At 56.4% G+C, this 18042-nt stretch overlaps 1 protein-coding gene across 1 annotated transcript; it reads right to left on the bottom strand.

Moving 5' to 3' along the window:
* Window positions 1-2810: 2810 nt before the first annotated feature.
* FGFR4 (fibroblast growth factor receptor 4) lies at window positions 2811-13708 on the bottom strand. Its single transcript, XM_059417444.1, has 18 exons — window positions 13515-13708; window positions 10569-10712; window positions 9628-9891; window positions 9456-9536; window positions 9166-9332; window positions 8454-8577; window positions 7761-7951; window positions 7480-7618; window positions 6960-7153; window positions 6702-6847; window positions 6494-6615; window positions 5215-5325; window positions 4943-5133; window positions 4421-4543; window positions 4259-4329; window positions 3912-4049; window positions 3584-3689; window positions 2811-3486 (listed from the first exon to the last, which is right to left on the bottom strand). The coding sequence occupies exons 2-18, from the start codon at window positions 10657-10659 to the stop codon at window positions 3340-3342; spliced, it is 2406 nt and encodes an 801-aa protein (XP_059273427.1). The 5' UTR covers window positions 10660-10712; window positions 13515-13708; the 3' UTR covers window positions 2811-3339.
* Window positions 13709-18042: the final 4334 nt, after the last annotated feature.

Here is an 18042-nt window from a genome sequence, read left to right as displayed (position 1 = left end):
CCCTGGGATCATGACCTAAGCTAAAGGGAGATGTTTAATGACTGAGCCACCCAGGTGCCCCTCAGCTCAGATCTTGATCCAGGATTGTGAGTTCAAGCCCTGCGTTGGGCTCTACATTGGGTGTGAGAGGCTACTTAAAAAAAATAAATAAAACAGGGGCTCCTGCGTGGCTCAGTCAGCTGATCATCCAACTCTTGGTTTCAGCTCAGGCTGTGACCTCTGGGTCATGGGGCTCACACTGAAGGTGGAGGCCACCTGAGATTCTCTCTCTCTCTCCTTGCCTATGAAAGCAGTGCTTACTTCCTGCTATTCAGTTTTGGGGAAGGAGACTATTGAGAGCATTTCCTCTTTAGCCTCTGAAGAGGGGGGCTCAGCAGGAAGAGGAGGCTTCTTGGAGAAATGTGGTTTGAGTGAGAACTGCAGGGTGAACAGGGTCTGGCCAGGGGACAGTGAGGTAGTGTGTGTCCCAAGAAGTGTGTTCCCCTGGGGGAGCAGCCCATGTGAGGTTGCATGGGTGAAGGCCATAGGGCTGGAGTTCTGTGCTGGGGCGTCGTGAATGTCATCTACCCAGGTACATGGACATTCTAGTAGCCGATGTCTCCTGCTTCATGCAAACCCAGAGGCTTTCCTGGTTCTCCGAACACCAGGCATTCAGGGCTGTGGGAATGAGCTCTGCACCAGGACCGAGGTTCTCGGTCCTGGTGCAGAGCACCCACTTTCCCACTTGCCCCCAGGTAACTTCGGGTCACTCACTTCTTTCTTCTGAGTCTTGGTGTCCTCATCTGGGCAACAGGAACAAAAATGCTTTCCAGGAAGGGCTGCCATGAGGAGGGAATGAGATCATGGCAACCCGGCCCGGGGGCCATTCCCTCCTAATCCCTGAGCAACAACAACCATTGTTGACTGAACACTTCCAACCATTTCTCAGACATGTCATCATTCCTGTGTTTCAGGCTCTGAGAGAGTAGCTTTGGTCATAGTACTTCCCCCATCCCCCAGCCCCACCACTCACACAGTGGACAACCTGACCTTCCCTCCCAGCACCTCCTGTTCTCTGGCTTGGACTTTTGAGATCAGGGCCGCTATCTATCTGCTGCTCCCACCAGAGCCCTGACTAATACACATAGCCAGCAAGTAGCCGAGTCCAGAGGTGACCCAGTGCTTTTTCTGCAAGCTCCCAAGGCCGGTATCACTGGCTAGGAGGCTGCTCAGAACTCTGGCAGACTGAGGGGACCAGGCTCCAGATGCTGCCATGCCATCCGAGAGGCCTGGGGGAGGGGAGATGGAGCAGGAAAGCTCGCAAGGGGGAATTAGCAGCATCTGTCTCATTCTGACTTGGGACGTCAGGAATGTGGCAAGTGTGCGCCTGCCAGGGATGCTGGCTGGGAGGGGGCACAGGGTGGGTAGCTGAGCCCTCCTGGCCCCCGAGACCTACCAAGCACCATCTGCCCCTGTCACTCTGAGTGACCTGACTCTGGTCTCCCATGTGCACAGGACCTGCCGGGAGCCTGGACTTGGGGGAATGGAGGGGTCAATTCAGCTCCTTCCTCAGTTCCCCATCCTTGTGACCTTGGGCCTGTCACATTCCATTTCACCATCCTTAAGTTGGGAAGATGGCTGTCTGGTGAGGCTGTGTGAGGGGTAGTGGTGGGTGGCTGAGGGTAGCTCAGCAGTGGGGTTCACAGTGGGGAAGTGGAAAAATGGAGTTCTCATTTGTCATCCCTGTCTTTATCCACTGCTCTGGTCTCCCAACCCTTTCTTCCCCTGCTGGATTCTTAGGGACCTGCCTGTCCATGATTGACTGGGCTGGGCACAGTGACTTCCAGTGGGAGAGTAGGTTTGGTGGGGGGGCTCAGTCAGAAGGAGAGTGCACAGGTGGAGGTGTGAAGAAACCCACCCACAGCAAGAAGAGAAGCATGGCCATGAGCCGCTGCTCAAGTCTGCCAGGACAGCCCAGCCTCAGATTCTTAGATCCAGGCCCTTCTGACTCTATCTATATTTTCAGCTGCCACCCCCTGGAAGGCTATGGGGTAATCCAGGTGGCCCTCACAATGGGTCTGTCCTGTCCTACGAGAGGACAGGGCAGGAGGGACCCCCAGGCGCTGGGTCAGGTACCTCCACCCTATGGTTCAGGGGCTGGAGAGTAGCAGTAACTGCTTAGATGGCCCCAGCGAAGGTTCCAGGCTCAGAGCCCTGGGAAGCTGATCTCCCTGCTCCCCCCAGAGGGTGTTTGAGAACAGGGCCATGACGGCCTCTCCAGGGGAGGACCAGGCAGGCAGGGACAGCTGCAGCCTAGCCGGGCGGCAACCAGCTGCTGCCTGGGAGACTGGCCAGGGTGGGGTGGGGTGGGGCGGGGCGGGCACAGCCCCCACTAGCCCCCAGTCTGAGCAGCAGAGCGTGGGAGCGGGCAGCAGCCTCGAAGCTAGGTTTCAGGCTTTCACACTGTGTTAACAGTCAGCTTGGTTAATGCTGAGCAGATGGGGGAGGGGTGCTGCCAGCTCCCTTAGGGACAGTCTCAGGGCAGGCACATGCACACGCATGTGCAGAGGGTACAAGAGTTTCACCCGGTGGAGAGTGCCGTGTGTATGCTCATTCAGACCATCGCATACATGAGATAGTGCGGGTAAGACAGACCAACACAGAGGAGCACACAGGTTCCTGGGGGCGCCCTAACGTAGCTGTAGGTGGATGTGAACCCAAGGCCTGGCACAGAGCCCTCCATTTGTATCAGACAAAACTCCCAGCTTGGAGAATCCCTCCACCCTGTTTCCCCTCCATCCGCTGCAGGGAAGACACCAGGAACACAGAGGTTTATTTCAAAAATAATTTATAAAAGGCCATTTGCTTCTGTGTTTTTGGCAGGCTTCCAGCTGCTCAGCGAGGAGCACAGGGACCAGCATTCTTTCCACCAAGATGCTGGGACAAGCAGCAAGGGGAGGCAGGGGAGACTGGAGGCACCAAGACCTCTCTTGGTGCAAGGAAGCAAGGAGATTTAGGACAGTTCTACAGCTAGGTCCAGCCAAAGCCCTGGATCAAGGACTGAGTGCTAAGGCCCAGGAGGCCAGGCGGAACCCCAACACTCAGGCCATTAGAAGACAGGGGCCATAAGGCAAGGGCAGGGCCTTAAGACTGGGGTTGAAGCCTGGTATGGGAATCTGAGGCCAGAGCAGGAAGCCTCAACTAGGAACCCCAGGAATAAGAACGGACCTCCCCAAAGCAGAACTAGAGATCTGGACAGTAGCCTGCAGGGGCCTGGGGCCAAGGTCAAGCACTGGCAGGCTGCAGCTAAGCCGGGACTGGAGACTGCCAGCCTGTCTGACTACACAGCCTGGGGCCCACTCATGTCTGCCCCCCTGGGAAGGAAAAGGCACTGGGCCCCAGGGGTAGGGGGTCGTGGCAGAAGACAGAGTCGCTGGAGGAGCAGGTGCTGCTGGCATCCCCACCGGCTGGGGAGTAGGGTCCAAAGGTCAGACGGAGGTCTAGGTACTACAGGGAACAGGCTGGTCAATCTCAGTGCTCAGCTGGGATGAGGGCCTGAGGGGAGTGGTCAGAGAGGGCTCACGGGACAAGAGGGGAGCAGTACCTCCTCGGAGACGGCCAGCAGGACCTTGTCCAGTGCCTCCACCAACTGCTTGAAAGTCGGCCTCTGGGAAGGTGCTGCGTGCCAGCACTCCCGCATCAGCCCATACCTGGCCGAGGGGGTGGAGAGGGTGGAAGGTCTGAGTTAGGGGCAGGCTTTAATGAGGGGGTCGGTAGGGCCACTTAGGGGAAGGGCATAGACACTCGGCTAGGACCTCCCCTTGCAGCTGAGGAGGGGATGGTGACAGTGAATTAGGAGGCTGGGCCCTATGGCCAAGGTCAAGGCAGAGGATAAGGACTGTAGAGTGGGGGAGAGGAGGGTGAGGCCTCACAGCTCTGGGGGGCAGTTTGGGGGCCGATCCATCCGATGCCCTTCCCGCAGCAGTGAGAACAGCTCCTCCACAGGGATGCCAGGGTACGGGGAGCCCCCGAGGGTGAAGATCTCCCACAGCAGGATCCCAAACGACCACCTAGAGGCAGAACCAGGGCTCAGCAGGGCACAACTTTGCTCCCTAGTCCTAGGGCTGGTATGGGGGACCTCGCAGGCATGATCCACCATGGAGTCTGGCAGCACTCAGGTCCTAGGGTTGTGTGACCTCGGGCAATTGCTTTGCCCTTTTTATGGGGTAGGGTAGTAGGTGCCGGGAGATGCTCCAGAGCCCCGACCTCCAGGACTTACACATCAGTCTGGTGTGTATAGACTCGATCAAACAAGGCCTCCGGTGCCATCCACTTGACAGGCAGGCGGCCCTGGATGGGATAGGTAGGGGCATTGACACCGAGTCCCACAGGTCCTGGTATCCTCCACCCGCCCTTTCCAACTCTGCCCTGCCTCCCTCACATTGCTGGTTTTCTTGTAGTAGTCAATATGGTGGACGCCACGGGCCAGCCCGAAGTCAGCAATCTTCATCACATTGTCCTCTGTCACCAGTACGTTCCGGGCAGCCAGGTCCCGATGGATGCACTGGGGGTAGAGCAGGGGACTTAGGTTTATTAGGACGCATGGCTGGACGCTGGGCACACTGTACTTCCCAGTAACCCTAGGGGAGGCACTATCTACTTGTTTCATAGACGAAGAGGTCAATATTCAGAGGGGGAGACTAAAGCTGCCTTCAGGGTCCACCCTCTCCCTCTCACATGGCCTCTTCCCTTGCCCCATGAGTTAGGGCCTGTGAGAGGAAGGAATGGGGACAAGCAGTGTCAAATGTGTAAGTATGGGGGGTACAGAAGGGTTTGGGAACATTTAGACAGGGCAATGAAAAAGGGGCGAGAGGAAGAAGATGAGGACATTCAGAGTCGGGGGGTAGGAAAGTGAACAGATGGAGCAGTCAGAATGGTCCAGAGTGCTGCCCACCGCCCATACCTTCCTCGACTCTAGATACTGCATGCCTCGGGCCACCTGGTAGGCGCAGGAAACCAGGGCGGGGAAGGAGAGCGGCCCCTCACTGCTCCTCGGACCGTCAGGGCTGAGATCAGGGCCTGGGGGCCGCCGGGCCCGCAGGAACTCCCGCAGGTTTCCCTTGGCGGCACACTCCACAATCACATACAGGGGCCCTGTCGGTGGGGGGACAGGGAGGCTGCGGCGGCTGTAGCTCCACACCCCCCATCCCTGCCCTTAGCCCCATTCCAACGCACCTTCCCGAGTACAGACGCCCAATAGATTGATAATGTTCTTGTGCCGACCGATCAGCTTCATCATCTCCATCTCGGAGACCAGGTCTGCCAAGTCCTTGTCGGAGGCATTGTCTGCGGGGGATGGGGGACAGCCAGGGTGACAGACATGGCAGAGCTGGGACAGGGCCTGGATTTCTGGACCTGAATCCCTGCTAGGCGGTGTGGTCTTGAAAAAGTCTCCTAACTTCTCTGAACCTCAGGAGCGTCTTGTCTCCAATGGGACAATGGATCATGCCCCACCCACCGCTCACGGAATTTACAGGGAAGCACCAAGATCAAGGATCTACAAAAGGTGGGCCTGTCTGTGAGTGGGACCAGGAAACAGAATTCTGAACAGGAAGAAGCTCTATCTGGAGGATTGGCGTTAGTTCCTGAATGTGGTGAGAGCTCTTGGGGGCAGGAGGCAGGCTGGCGCCCTGAGGTCAGACTGGGGCCTAGAGACCATCTGGCCTGGGAATTCAGGGAGCCGCCAGTGGGGTGCAGCTAGGGGAGGCTGGGAAGAAGCTGCTTCAGATTCTCTTGAGAAGGCTGAGGAGCAGGCGCTGACCTGTGGCCCTGGGCCAATGACATACCCTGCCTTCCAGACCTCACAATGCACATTTCTCAATCCCTGCCTCCCAGAAAGTACCAGGTGGCCCCAGCTGTGCAGAGGGAATGGGGGAACAGAACAGCGGTTTGGGCTGCTCTTGTAGAGGAGGTGGGGATAGCAGTGAGAGGCCCTGATGGTAGGTCCCCAGGTATCTCCTGTGGACTTTGGGGCTGGCGCTTGGGCTGTTCTCCCAGAATGGTGGACACCAAGAGGATGGATATGGGAAGGGCCCAGGGTGGGGGAGGCTAAAGGTGTGGTTTGGGGGTACTCGGGAGGAATGAGGTGAAGCCTGTGAGACTGCCAAGGTTATTTGAGGCCACGGCTGATGTGGGGCTAGGGCTGATGTGGGGGTGTCTGACCCCCTAGTCACCCCAAATCCTTGTAGTCATCATCCTCCCAGTGGGTAAGGTTTTATATACCAGGCACTCTCTAGGAACCTCAGGCCGGGAGGTAGGAACTACTGTTTACCCCCAGGTAACATGTGAGCAAATAAGTTCAGAAGCGGCTTGCCAAGGTTGGTAGCAGAGTTGGGCCCCAGGCCCAAGGGTGGGATACTGCAGCCCTTGTGGCCACCCGTGCTCAAATGGTAGCACCATGAGCCTCTTCTGTTGGTCCCAAGGCCACAGCACGTCCCTTGGGGCCACCACTCACCCTTGAGCATCTTGACGGCTACCGTGCTGGCTTGGTCAGGCTGGGCAGGATCCATGCCGAAGGCCTCTGCACGCACCACCTGCCCGAAGCAGCCCTCACCCAGCGGCTTCCCGAGCACCAGCCTGGAGATGAGACGGCCGAGGCCTCAGCCACAGAACGTCCTTCCTGCCTGGAGCCTGAATGCCCATCCTCCCTCTGTGCCGCATACCTGTCCCGGGGGAACTCCCACAGTGGGTCGAGAGGTAGGTCTAGACTCACAAGGCCAGCAAGCAAGGGAGGGCCACTGGAGGAGAGTCGGACACCCCGCACCAAGGAGGAGCTGGACTTCGCTGAAGAGCCCGACTCCAGGGAGAACTGGAAGGTGGGTGACCCGGTCAGCCTGATGGAGCTGAGCTGGGGAGGCGGGTGGGCAGGCCGAGAGTTTCGCTATGGGCGACACGGTAGGGGGTAGGGAACAGCATGGTACCTGCCGGGCTAGAGGGAAGCGGGACAGCTTCTGCACCGTGGCGGGCTGCCTGGGGTGCCGGCTCAGGAGTACCTGCCCTCGATACAGCCCGGCCAGCAGCAGGAGGACAACCAAAGCCAGAGAGCCTGACACGTAGAGAATGATGTCCGTGTACCTGGCCTCAGGGGCTGCTGCTGTCCATGTGAGGTCCTCCTCTGCCCATAGACACACACATAGACAGAAAACTGAGCAGTCAGTGGTTGGATGGCCAGCTCCACATCCTCTAACTCAGACCTCTCAGCTCCCAACACCCACCGAGACACTCACCACGAAAGCTGCAGTTACACCCTGTCCTGCGCACCCCTAACCCAGGGGATCACATGGCAGTCCCACAGGGACACACACAGAAGCACTGCGACACGCAGAATCGAACACACAAACCCTCATGCCATGTCCCGAGCCCCACAGGCCGAGGGACACAGTCCGCTGCTGGGGCAGAGCGGGATTCCTGCAGCCCCTCCTGGCCCCCTCGAGTGCTCACCTGGCAGCACCGTGAGCCAGGCTGACTGGTAGGAGAGGCCGATGGAGTTGCCCGCCAGGCAGGTGTATTCTCCCGCATCCTCAGCCGACACATTCCGAAGATATAGGACTTCCACCTCTGAGCTATTGATGTCTGCTGTCTGGGGACGGGGAGGCGGACATACTCAGGGGTCAAAACAGGGCCAGGGGCCATATTGTGGCCAGGAATGAAGCGGGGGGCCAAGCCCGTACCCCACGCCCCATGGGAGAGCAGGAGGGTTCAGGGGCTGGCGGGCGCCAGACCTTCAGGACTTGCACGTAGGGGAAGCCATCGGCGCCAAAACTGCTGCCGTTGACGACGATGTGCTTCAGCCACTGGATGTGGGGCTGGGCGTCACTGTACACCTTGCACAGCAGCTCCACGTCGCTGCCTGCCACAGCTGTGGTGTTGGCAGGGAGCCCCGCCTGCAGGATGGGCCGGTGCGGGGACCGCTCTGGGGGCCAGGCCAGGCGGTCAACCCTGACCAGTGGCATCCACAGAAGCACCCTGGTCACCTGCTCTCAGCTCAAGGGAGGGAACTTCCTGATATGCAACTCAGACCTTGTCTGCCCCCTGCTTACACTGCTGCAACCTTCCATGGCTCCCTATTGCCTTTGGTGGTCAAGGACCAATTCATAGTCTAGTATTCAAAACCCTCCCCACACATGGCTCCCCACTTAAAGGCCACACCCCAGGCATACACCTCTTCGCAAATGCATTGTTTTCCTTACACCTAGAACCTTTATTCAGCCTGGGCCTTCTGCCTGGATGTCTTTCCCACCTTTTCTGCTCAGCTGACCCCCGTTCTTCCAGGCGAATATGACCACCCCCCACACCCCTGAACTTCCCTCTGACCTAGGGCAGCTTGAGCCCATGTTGGCGGCCAGACTGTGCGCTAGCCGAGGGCAGTGTCAGGGCTCCCACCCCCAGACCACCTTGCCTGCCCGTCCGCTCACCCAGCACATCCAGCAGATAGCTATAGCGGATGCTGCCCATTGGGTTCTCCACGAGGCAAGTGTATGTGCCGCGGTCCGAGGGCACCACGCTTTCCATCACCAGGCTCCAGTGCTGGTGGCGCAGCTGGGGGCAGGGAAGCGTCTCTGAGTGGCCATTCACCGGTTCCCACCCAGGGGTCCAGGGCGTGAAGGGGGAAGGAAGCGTCTGTGAGCGGCCATTCACAGGTGCCCACCCAGGGGTCCAGGGCGCAAAAAGGCTAGATCCTGCCCACAGTGGTCTTCTCCAGTTCTCCAGGCCCTGGGGAGGCCAGGCCAAAGCCAAGAGGGATCTGAACCTTTGGTTTGTGCCTCTGAGTTTTAGCATGGCTTCTTCTTGGTTGTACCACCTGGAGCCATTGTTTGCCCTCTCAGAGTCCCAGCTTGCTCACCGCAACCTGGAGCCGACCCCATAGGGTCTTATGAGAATTAGTTGCTGAAACGCCCTACCTGCCAGTCAGTGAGCCTTCCCACTTTATAAGGAAAGCTGAGGCTGAGAGATTAAGTCACATGCAGGAGGGTGGCAGAGTGGGGACTTGAATCGAAGCTGTCCCAGTCCGCTCCTTAGGGCCCGCAGCTGCCTTCCTCACTGGAGAAGGAATGACTTCTAGGCCGGAGCAGATCAATGGGAGAGTGAAAATGGTGGAGCAGATGGTCTTGGGACCTGGAGACTCACCCGAATGCCTCCAATGCGATGCTCCCCATGGAAATCCTGTCCGTCTTTAAGCCAGCGGATGGTGGGTATGGGGTTGCCTGCCGCCGGACAGCGGAACTTCACAGTGTTCCCAGCAGGCACTGCGTGCAGTTTCTTCTCCATGCGTTGAGGGTGTGTCCAGTAGGGTGCTGGGAGGGAGGGGGAAGGCAAACTTACTGCCCCCAGGATGATCACCTGTTTCCACACAGGTCCCTTCTTCTCAGTGACCAGCTGGGAGGCAGGGAAATGAGTCCCTGAGGGCTCATACTGACCTTGCTGCGGGTAAATGTGCCCATTCAAGGGGCCCCCATGAGCCTTAGGGTCCTCATTGCCATTGCTGGAGGTCAAGGAGTCTATGTCAGGGACAAAGAGAGCCATCTGAGGTCTAGGGTGGGGACAGTCTCTCTCCCCAGGCACCCTTTAGCCCCTGCTAGACCCCCTTACCATCCACAGCCAAGGTAACATTGTGCAGGACAAGCATGGAGCCTCGTGCCAGGCAGAGGTAGCAGCCAGCATCCTCCGGTAGGAAACTGGCGATCTCCAAGCGGCCCCTCCAGCCTCGTACCCGGCCAGCAGGTGGTAGGCGACTGCCCTCCTTGTACCAGTGGCCACCACGCTCGGCCCGCCCACAGCACAGCCGCACAGGCTGCCCGAGGGCCACGGTCAGCTCCTGCCCTTGCTGCTCGGGGCCAGGGACCAAGCAGGGCTCTGTGGGCCAAGGGCAGAGGTCAGCGAGCCCCCCAGAGCCCCCGCTGAGGGAACCCTCTGTGTATGGGGAACATGCTGCACAGGCGGGACACAGCATCCCTTGACACATGCTGGAACCCCACTGCTCCTCAACATAGACACCTGTCATCACATGCTACCAACACTACATAAGGCCACTGCCATGCCTCTGGTAAACATCACACACATGGTGCATAGCACACATGCTGGACTGGACATGCCATTGCCACACACCCCCCCATGCTACATGTGCCACACCTCACCAGCACACACACAGCGGCACAGCACACCCACAGTGCATACACCACACATGCTGCTGGGACTCCCAAACCACACACTCAGTGCACGGAACACACACACATGCATGTGCGCGCACGTGCGCGCGCACACACACACACACACACACACACACACGGCGAGGGGCTCACCACCAGCTCTGCAGCCCAGCTCAGGACCCTCACCCTGCAAGGCCATTCCTCTCTTGTGGACATAGAGATAGGTGGATGCTTGCTGGGAGCCAGACACTGAGACTTAATGGTTGGGTCCTGCCCTGCTGTCACCTCCTCAGGGACTGGGCCAGGTCCTTCCCAGCTTTGCTCAGCTATAGCCCCCCTCCAGGTGCCCACCCCTGCCCCCTTCTCCCACCTTAAAGGCCATACCTAGCTGCATTTCCTCAGAGGCTTCAAGGGACAAAGTGGGAGCCCCAGGCACCTCCACCAGGACCCCCAAGAGGGCCAACAGCAGCCACATATCCTTCCTGCCGCTCACAAGGACCCAGGCTGGGCTTAACACCAACTGCCTTCCTGCAAAGGAGGGAGAAGAACTCCTGCTATGCAGGCATATTTGGGGGTGCTATTCCCCTGTTCCGCAGATGAAGAAACTGAGACCGGAAGTGGTCAGAAGACTTGTCCCCCCACCCTCACCCCCACACAGCAGTGTGGCAGAGATCGGGCAGACACTGGAAGCGACTCTGCTGTGGCCAGAGCCCAAAGCTTCTTCACAGTAGGTTGTGCAGGGGGGCAGGGCCAGGCTTCCTGCTCTCCTCCGGTCCTGCTGAGACCCTGGCACAAGTTCACAGAAAGGGCAGTTTGGGGATTCTTTCCTCGGAGGAAAGCAGAGAATGGAGACATATCTTCTGCTCGCTCTCAGCACACATAATTTATTTTTTGCTGAATAAATGAATTTATTGCTGAAGAACCGGAAAAAAAGAAAAGAAATCTAATACAAGGCCAAACTTTAGCATCTGGATGTTATCTGATCTGACCCACACTTCTAGCACTGCTGACATTTTCATGGCCAGCTTTGAATACCTTCAGTGGCAGAGCACTCACTCCTAACACAGCAGCACATTCCATGGCGATCAAAAGTTCTTCCTCATTCTGAACCAGAATGGCATGCTGGGAATACATCTGCTTTTTGTGTCCTCACAGCTCCCTTTGAGGCAACACGGGCTCTGTGTCCAACAAAGCCAAGTTCGAATTCTGACTCTTACCAACTTACAAGTCCCTGTCCCTCTCGGGGTGCTGTCCTCGGAGGACTGATTGGAGTATAAAAGAGACCATATGTAGGGGCTGAAAACACAGAATGTTGGCATGTTCTTCCCTCCTCCCCCCACCCCTTCGTGACAGTCACCCTGGGTCTGCCCTTGGCCAATTACCTCCCATTCTGGTGCAGTTCCTGTCAGATATGAGGTACACACCCACCCTATCCATATGCCACCAAGGATGTCTCCATCTGAGTTGGGTCCAAGCAAAGGAGGTGAGATGGACAAGGACCCAGGCTGGGCTCTCAAAACAGCCCCAGCTGGGGCAGGGAAGAGGTGACCAATGCAGTCCCAGGGGACTACTGGCTATTACCTGGGGCTCCGTAAGTCAGGAGGCACTGATGTCTCTGAATCTACCTTGCCCAGGAAGCTCACTGCACTCTCTTCAGCCACTGCCCCCCTTCCAGCTCTGGCTCCAAGGCAGGGGGCACTCAGCTTGTCCTGGCCAAAGCTATCATCTCCTCCTTCCAACTGCTCCTTCCCTGGGTTGCTCCTGCAGCTTGGGCATCATTTCTTCCCATCCGCCTTCACCATCCCCCCCCTCCCCCACTTCCAGTCCCATCTGCCTCCTCAATCCTTCTCCTGTCCATCTCACCTCCTTTGCTTGGACCCAACTCAGGCCATGGTCATCTCCAGCTTGGGCCTTTGCAAATATCTCCCTTGACACTCCGGCCTCCACTCTCCAGCAGGGCTTTAGAAATTACAAGTATCTGCCATGTCACCACCCTATATCCCCCAGTTCTCAAGCCCTTAATGGCTGCCCATATCCAGCAGGATCCAATCCACAGTTTATCCAGCATTCTGGGCCTCCCTCCTTGCCCTTGTCCTTGTCAGTATCCTTGGTTGCACAGTCTGCTCCTTCAGCCTCTTCAGCACTAAAGCCATTGGCTTTCAAAACTGAGCATGTCTTCTCTCTTGCATATCCATACCTCTGTGTCCCCATTTCTCTCTCTCTCTCTCTCTTTTTTTAAAGAATTTATTTATTTGGGGCGCCTGGGTGGCTCAGTGGGTTGAAGCCTCTGCCTTCGGCTCAGGTCATGATCTCAGGGTCCTGGGATCGAGCCCCACATCGGGGTCTCTGCTCAGTGGGGAGCCTGCTTCCCTCCTCTCTCTGCCAAATAAATAAATAAATTCTTTCTTTCTTTCTTTCTTTGACAGAGAAAGACCACAAGTAGGCAGAAAGGCAGGCAGAGAGAGAGAGAGAGAGAGAGGAGGAAGCAGGCTCTCTGCCGAGCAGAAAGCCCGATGTAGGACTCGATCCCAGGACCCTGAGATCACGACCTGAGCTGAAGGCAGTGGCTTAACCCACTGAGCCACCCAGGCGCCCCCCCATTTCTCTTCTCCACCTTAACCAGATGCCACTGTCCTTGCACCAACCCCCAGTTTCCATGGCCTTCCTCCATAGAATCCCCCCAACCTGCAGAGCAGCCCTCTGGGTCCAAAGCTGGGAGAGGGGCCAGGAAGCCTAGGGATTTTATTCCCATTCCTAGGCTGCCCTGACCTTGTAACCTCAGGACGGTTCATTGTCGGATCACACCCAGCTACAGACAGACCGACCCACCACCTTGCTCGGGGGCTGAACGGCCTAACTCTGGCATCAGACAGTCCTGGATTCTCTTCCAGCCTCCCGCATTCAAGCGCTGGGAGAACCTGGAGCAAATGACTGCACCTCTCGGATCCTCAGCTTCCTCATCTCTACTCGGGGCGCGCAGACGGTCCAGCAGAGGGACCAGGCGCTCTCCTTCCTCCACCCCTACCCGGTCACCCTGGCGGGAGGTGCGAGTCGGCAGGTCCTGAAGAGGTGCTGCAGAGACAGCCGGCCCGCCCCCGCTCGGGTGGGCAATGAGTAACCAGCTCCATGGCCAGGGTGCTCTTTGGACAGAGCGGGACAAAAGGCCCTGTGTGCGCTGCGGGTTACTGATTTACCGTCTCCTCCACCCCCCCCTTCCGAGAGGACGCCCAGGTCTCCACTGCTGGGAGGGGGCAGCTCCCTGAGCCCCGCTGCCGCTCGCCCTCTGGCGGTGGGGAGCGCACCCTGGGCCCGCAAGGGGTCCCAGCTCACCTCGAGCCTCCGCGGTCCCGCTCCAGGAACAAGGTCCCGGCTCACCTGGGTCCTCCGCGGCCCCGCTCCCAGCTCCGGCCAGTCCCGACACCCGCACCCAGCGGGGACTGCAGACTCAGCCGGGGCGCTCCTCCGCCCCCGGCCAGAGAGCCAGGAATGCATCCGCGACAGCGGCGTGGCCGCGGGAGGCCCAGCGCCCCGCCCACCTCGCGCCCCGCCCCTCCTGGACCAGCTCTATCCTGACAGCGGCTGGGGAGGTAAAACCCAGCGCCCCGCCCACCTTCAGCCCGGCCCTTCCTGAGCCAGCTCTATCTAGACAACCAGGACGCCGAGTGTAGCACAGCATCCCGCCCACTTGGAGACCAGTCCCGAAACCCAACGGAGCCCGAGCCGAGTGGCCCACTGGGCCAGCCCAATCCCGGGCCCCGCCCCAGCCTGCTACACACCCCATCAAACTCCGCCTCTTTTGCCGCTCCCAGACCAGGCTTCCAAGTTCTAGTGACTTGTCCTCTGCTCTTCACCCTTTTTAAGGAACAACACCCAGCAGTTCTGATGGGCGAACCTCAACAGACCTTAGCCCAACCTGGCTACTCTTTCTTATGTGCAAACACCATACAGTGGCTAGGAGATCCCCTCTGCCACCAAACATCCCCCATTCATTCTCTGCACAACCTTTGGGGTGATATTTGAAATACAAAATATGGCGAGCGCCTAGCTGGCTCAGTCGGTGGAGCATGCGACTCCATTTTGGGGTTGTGAGTTTGAACCCCACGTTGGGTGTAGAGATTACTTAAAAAAAATTTTTTTAACGGGCGTCTGGGTGGCTAAGTGGTTTAAGCCTCTGCCTTCGGCTCAGGTCATGGTCTGAGGGTCCTGGGATGGAGCCCTGCAAGGGTATCTCTGCTCAGCGGGGAGGCTGCTTCCCCCTTTCTCTCAGCCTGCCTCTCCGCCTACTTGTGATCTCTCTCTCTGTGTTAAATAAGTAAATAAAATCTCCTTTAAAAAAATCTTTTTTAAAAAGAGATTTTATTTATTTGAGCGGGGAGGGACAGAGAGAGAGTAGCAAGCAGACTCCCTGCTGTGCAGGGAGCCCAAGGGTGGCTGGATCCAGGAACCCTGAGAATATGACCTGAGCCAAGTCAGGCACTTAACCAACTGAGCCACCCAGGTGCCCCTTAAAAATATAATCTAGGGGCGCCTGGGTGGCTCAGTGTGTTAAGCCTCTGCCTTAGGCTCAGGTCATGATCTCAGGGTCCTGGGATCGAGTCCTGCATCAGGCTCTCTGCTCAGCAGGGAGCCTGCTTCCCTCTCTCTCCCTCTGCCTGCCTCTCTGCCTACTTGTGATCTCCCTCTGTCAAATAAATAAATAAAATCTTTAAAAAAATATATATAATCTAAATTAATTAATTAATTAAAAAATAAAAGGGAAAGAAATACAAATCTGAATGTATCTACTACCCCTTTAAAACTTTCCATTAGCTTCCCATAATGATTTTTGGCATAACCTGGCCCCTGTCCATATCTCCATACAAATCCTTCATTTCTTTCCTTGCTCCCACTCTACCTCTGCGCCTTTGTACATATGGTTCTCTCTTCCTGGAATGAAGGTTCCCCTCCATGTCTGGTTGGTTCCATTTCATTCTTAGATGTCAGCTCACTTCCTCAGAGAAGCCCTCTGGACCTGCCAGGCTCCTCTTAGATACCTTCTGTCCTGTGAGCATGGAGAAAGAAGCAGGAAGTGAAGTGACTCAAAGCACAGATTTCAGGACTCAAATCTCAACGCATCACACTTGGAGTAACCTTGGCAGGTTAGTTTTCTAACCTAGTTTTCTGTGTTTTCATTTTCTCATCAGTAAGGTAAGTATAATGCTAGTATTTTCCTCATGAAGTTTTTGCAGAGTAAACATGTGTAAGCTTGTAGAACGCTGCCTCATTGGTATATGATACTTGCTTTGTAATGTTAACTATGACTAGGACCCGTTATTTCTTCATTTTCATGGAACATTCCAGAACTGTAACTAAACAGTTGTGTAAATAGAAGGCAGGAACTGCCTACAGACTTCAACATTGTATCCCAAGTGCCTGACACACAGCAGGTACCCCCAAATAGTTATGCCGCACCTTGCTCAGGTCCGCCTCACTTGCAAGCATCTTTCCCCTTGAGCAACTAAACTGTGGCCGAACTAGGAGGGCAGCTGAACTTTGACCTCTGCCTGAACCTCACCTGAAATCTAAGCCCTCCATTCCTCGGGAGACTTTTTGAGGAGAAAGGGAACGCCTTAGTGGGGGTCTTAGACTCATCTCCCCGTGGCGCTCCTGCGGGTGGACACTCTGCCCTAAGGCAAGCAGCTTCCTTTCCCATTGTTATGCGGAGGAATCGAGCTCTCTCCTCCCGGACTGCCTGAAGGACGGAGGCTTTTCCTTTGCATAACTAAAAAGCCCAGTAAAGTGATTTTTTTTTCCTTTTCAAACAAAATAATCGTCTCTTCCCAAAGACAAATCAGAAAGTAATTGGCTATCTTTTAAAACCAGCGTGTTCTGATTCCTCTGGTTCAGGGTCCTTCCTTGCTGGAACACCTGGAAAGGTTGACACTCCTGGCACTGCAGGAGCCCAGCAAATGGAAGCCTGCTGCCCAGAGGGGCCTCACCGGACCTCCCGGACTCCTGGAGAGATCCAGTTCCCCACCTCTGGTCCTCTGCTGGCTCCCCTTAGTGAATGTGGTTGTTGGGGGGTGGGGTGAGCTGCCAGCATGAGCTGGACCCCACACAGCTTTCATTCAACTTCCAGGCACTTCTCAGGCTTACCTGAGCCTAAGGCAAAGGAGAGGTTTTCATAGCCCAGGCTGGGCAAGCTCCCTGCTTCCTGAGATGCGCATGTCCCTCAGACTGGCAACCTATACCTCCCCCCCCCCCCCCCCCCCCCCCCCCCCCCCCCCCCCCCCCCCCCCCCCCCCCCCCCCCCCCCCCCCCCCGGCCCCCCCCCCCCCCCCCGGCCCCCCCCTCCCCCCCCCCCCCCCCCCCGAGGTCTGCACGACCCTTGTCCGCCTCCCAGCCCACGTTCGGTGACCACTCACACTGACCCTCTGTGGCATCTGATGCTCTTTCACGTCATTCATTCATACACACATTCAGTTGCCAGGTGTCAGTTAAAGGTTCATGACATGGTATGCGCTGTTCCAGATCGCGGGGCAGGGCAGGGCAGGGCAGGGGGTTGTGGGAAGCAGGCCTCCGACCTGGCCCCTCCCCTTCAAAGAGCTGCTGACACTGTAGTGGGGAGAGATGGTTAAGTAAACAGAGCACACAGGAAGACATGCTGAGGGAGTCTGGGAGAGGCATCCAAGCCTGTCTCCCCATCATGGCCTCACTCTCTCGGTAACAATCTTCCACCAGTTACATTTGCAGTCTTCCCTTCAAAAATTTCAAATACAGTCTCTCTCTCTCTCTCTCTTTCACACACACACACACACACACACACACACACACGCCTAGAAGCTCAGGAGCCTGCCATCCTAAGATCTTGCCTTTGGTCTGCCTCTGCCTCTGCCTCAGTTTCTCTATTCAGGAAATGGACACACTCCTGCTTTCTTTTCCCCAGGGCTGTTGGAGGAAGTGAATGAGTTAAGAGCTGGGACTAGGTTTCAGCGGAACAGGAAGTGGGGAGGAAGTTCTTGCCTTGGCTGAGCTTCCACTGTCTGCCAAGTGACATGCTAAGTTAGCTAAGACATCACTTCACTTCCTGCTTCTTTCTCCATGGAGGACAGAAGGTTATATATGCATTATATCCTTTGATCCTGCCCACAAACCAAATGGGGTTAGAATCCTTAGCTCCATTTTGCAGATAAGGAAACAGAAGCTCAGGCGGATGGAATGACTTGTCTAAGGTCATGTAGCAGGGCGATTGGCTGGCTTAGTTGGTAGAACATGTAACTCTTGATCTCAGGGTCATGAGTTCAAGCCCCACATTGCACATAGAGCTTGATTTTTAAAAAAGTACAAAAAATAAGGGGCGCCTGGGTGGCTCAGTCGTTAAGCCTCTGCCTTGGGTTCAAGTTCTGATCCCAGGGTCTTGGGATTGAGTCCTGCATCAGGCTCCCTGCTCAGTGGAAAGCCTGCTTTTCCCTCTCCCACTCCCCTTCCTTGTGTTCTCTCTCTCTTAAATAGAATCTTAAAAAAAAGAAAGAAAGAAAGAGAGAAAAAGACAATTTAAAAAGAGTAAACAAATAAAGTCACATAGCAAGTGAACAATAGCATTGAGCCTTGAATCCTGATCTCCTGGGACAAAGAGGGAAAGCTCAGGATGACTCTCCGCAGAGTTGGGCTTTTATTTTTTAAATTTTTTTTATAAGATTTTATTTTTTTTTTAAAGATTTTATTTATTTATTTGACAGAAACAGATCACAAGCAGGCAAAGAGGCAGGCAGAGAGAGAGAGAGAGGGAAGCAGGCTCCCTGCTGAGCAGAGAGCCCGATGTGGGACTCGATCCCAGGACCCTGAGATCATGACCTGAGCTGAAGGCAGAAGCTTAACA

Source organism: Mustela nigripes, chromosome 12 (genome assembly GCF_022355385.1).
Source record: "Mustela nigripes isolate SB6536 chromosome 12, MUSNIG.SB6536, whole genome shotgun sequence".
NCBI lineage: Eukaryota > Metazoa > Chordata > Mammalia > Carnivora > Mustelidae > Mustela > Mustela nigripes.
The sequence above is the reverse complement of the archived record's forward strand: the minus strand, read 5'-3'. Positions and strand labels throughout refer to the sequence as shown.

What these genes read in the sequence shown, in the direction of transcription:
- FGFR4 (XM_059417444.1), bottom strand. Translation starts at nt 10,659, where the DNA reads ATGTGGCTGCTGTTGGCCCTCTTGGGGGTCCTGGTGGAGGTGCCTGGG. An exon ending in TGGGAGTTCCCCCGGGACAG is followed by an intron (nt 6,616 to 6,701) that starts GTATGCGGCACA and finishes TCTCATCTCCAG; the next exon opens with GCTGGTGCTCGGGAAGCCGC. An exon ending in TGCTGGCCGTCTCCGAGGAG is followed by an intron (nt 3,487 to 3,583) that starts GTACTGCTCCCC and finishes TGTTCCCTGTAG; the next exon opens with TACCTAGACCTCCGTCTGAC.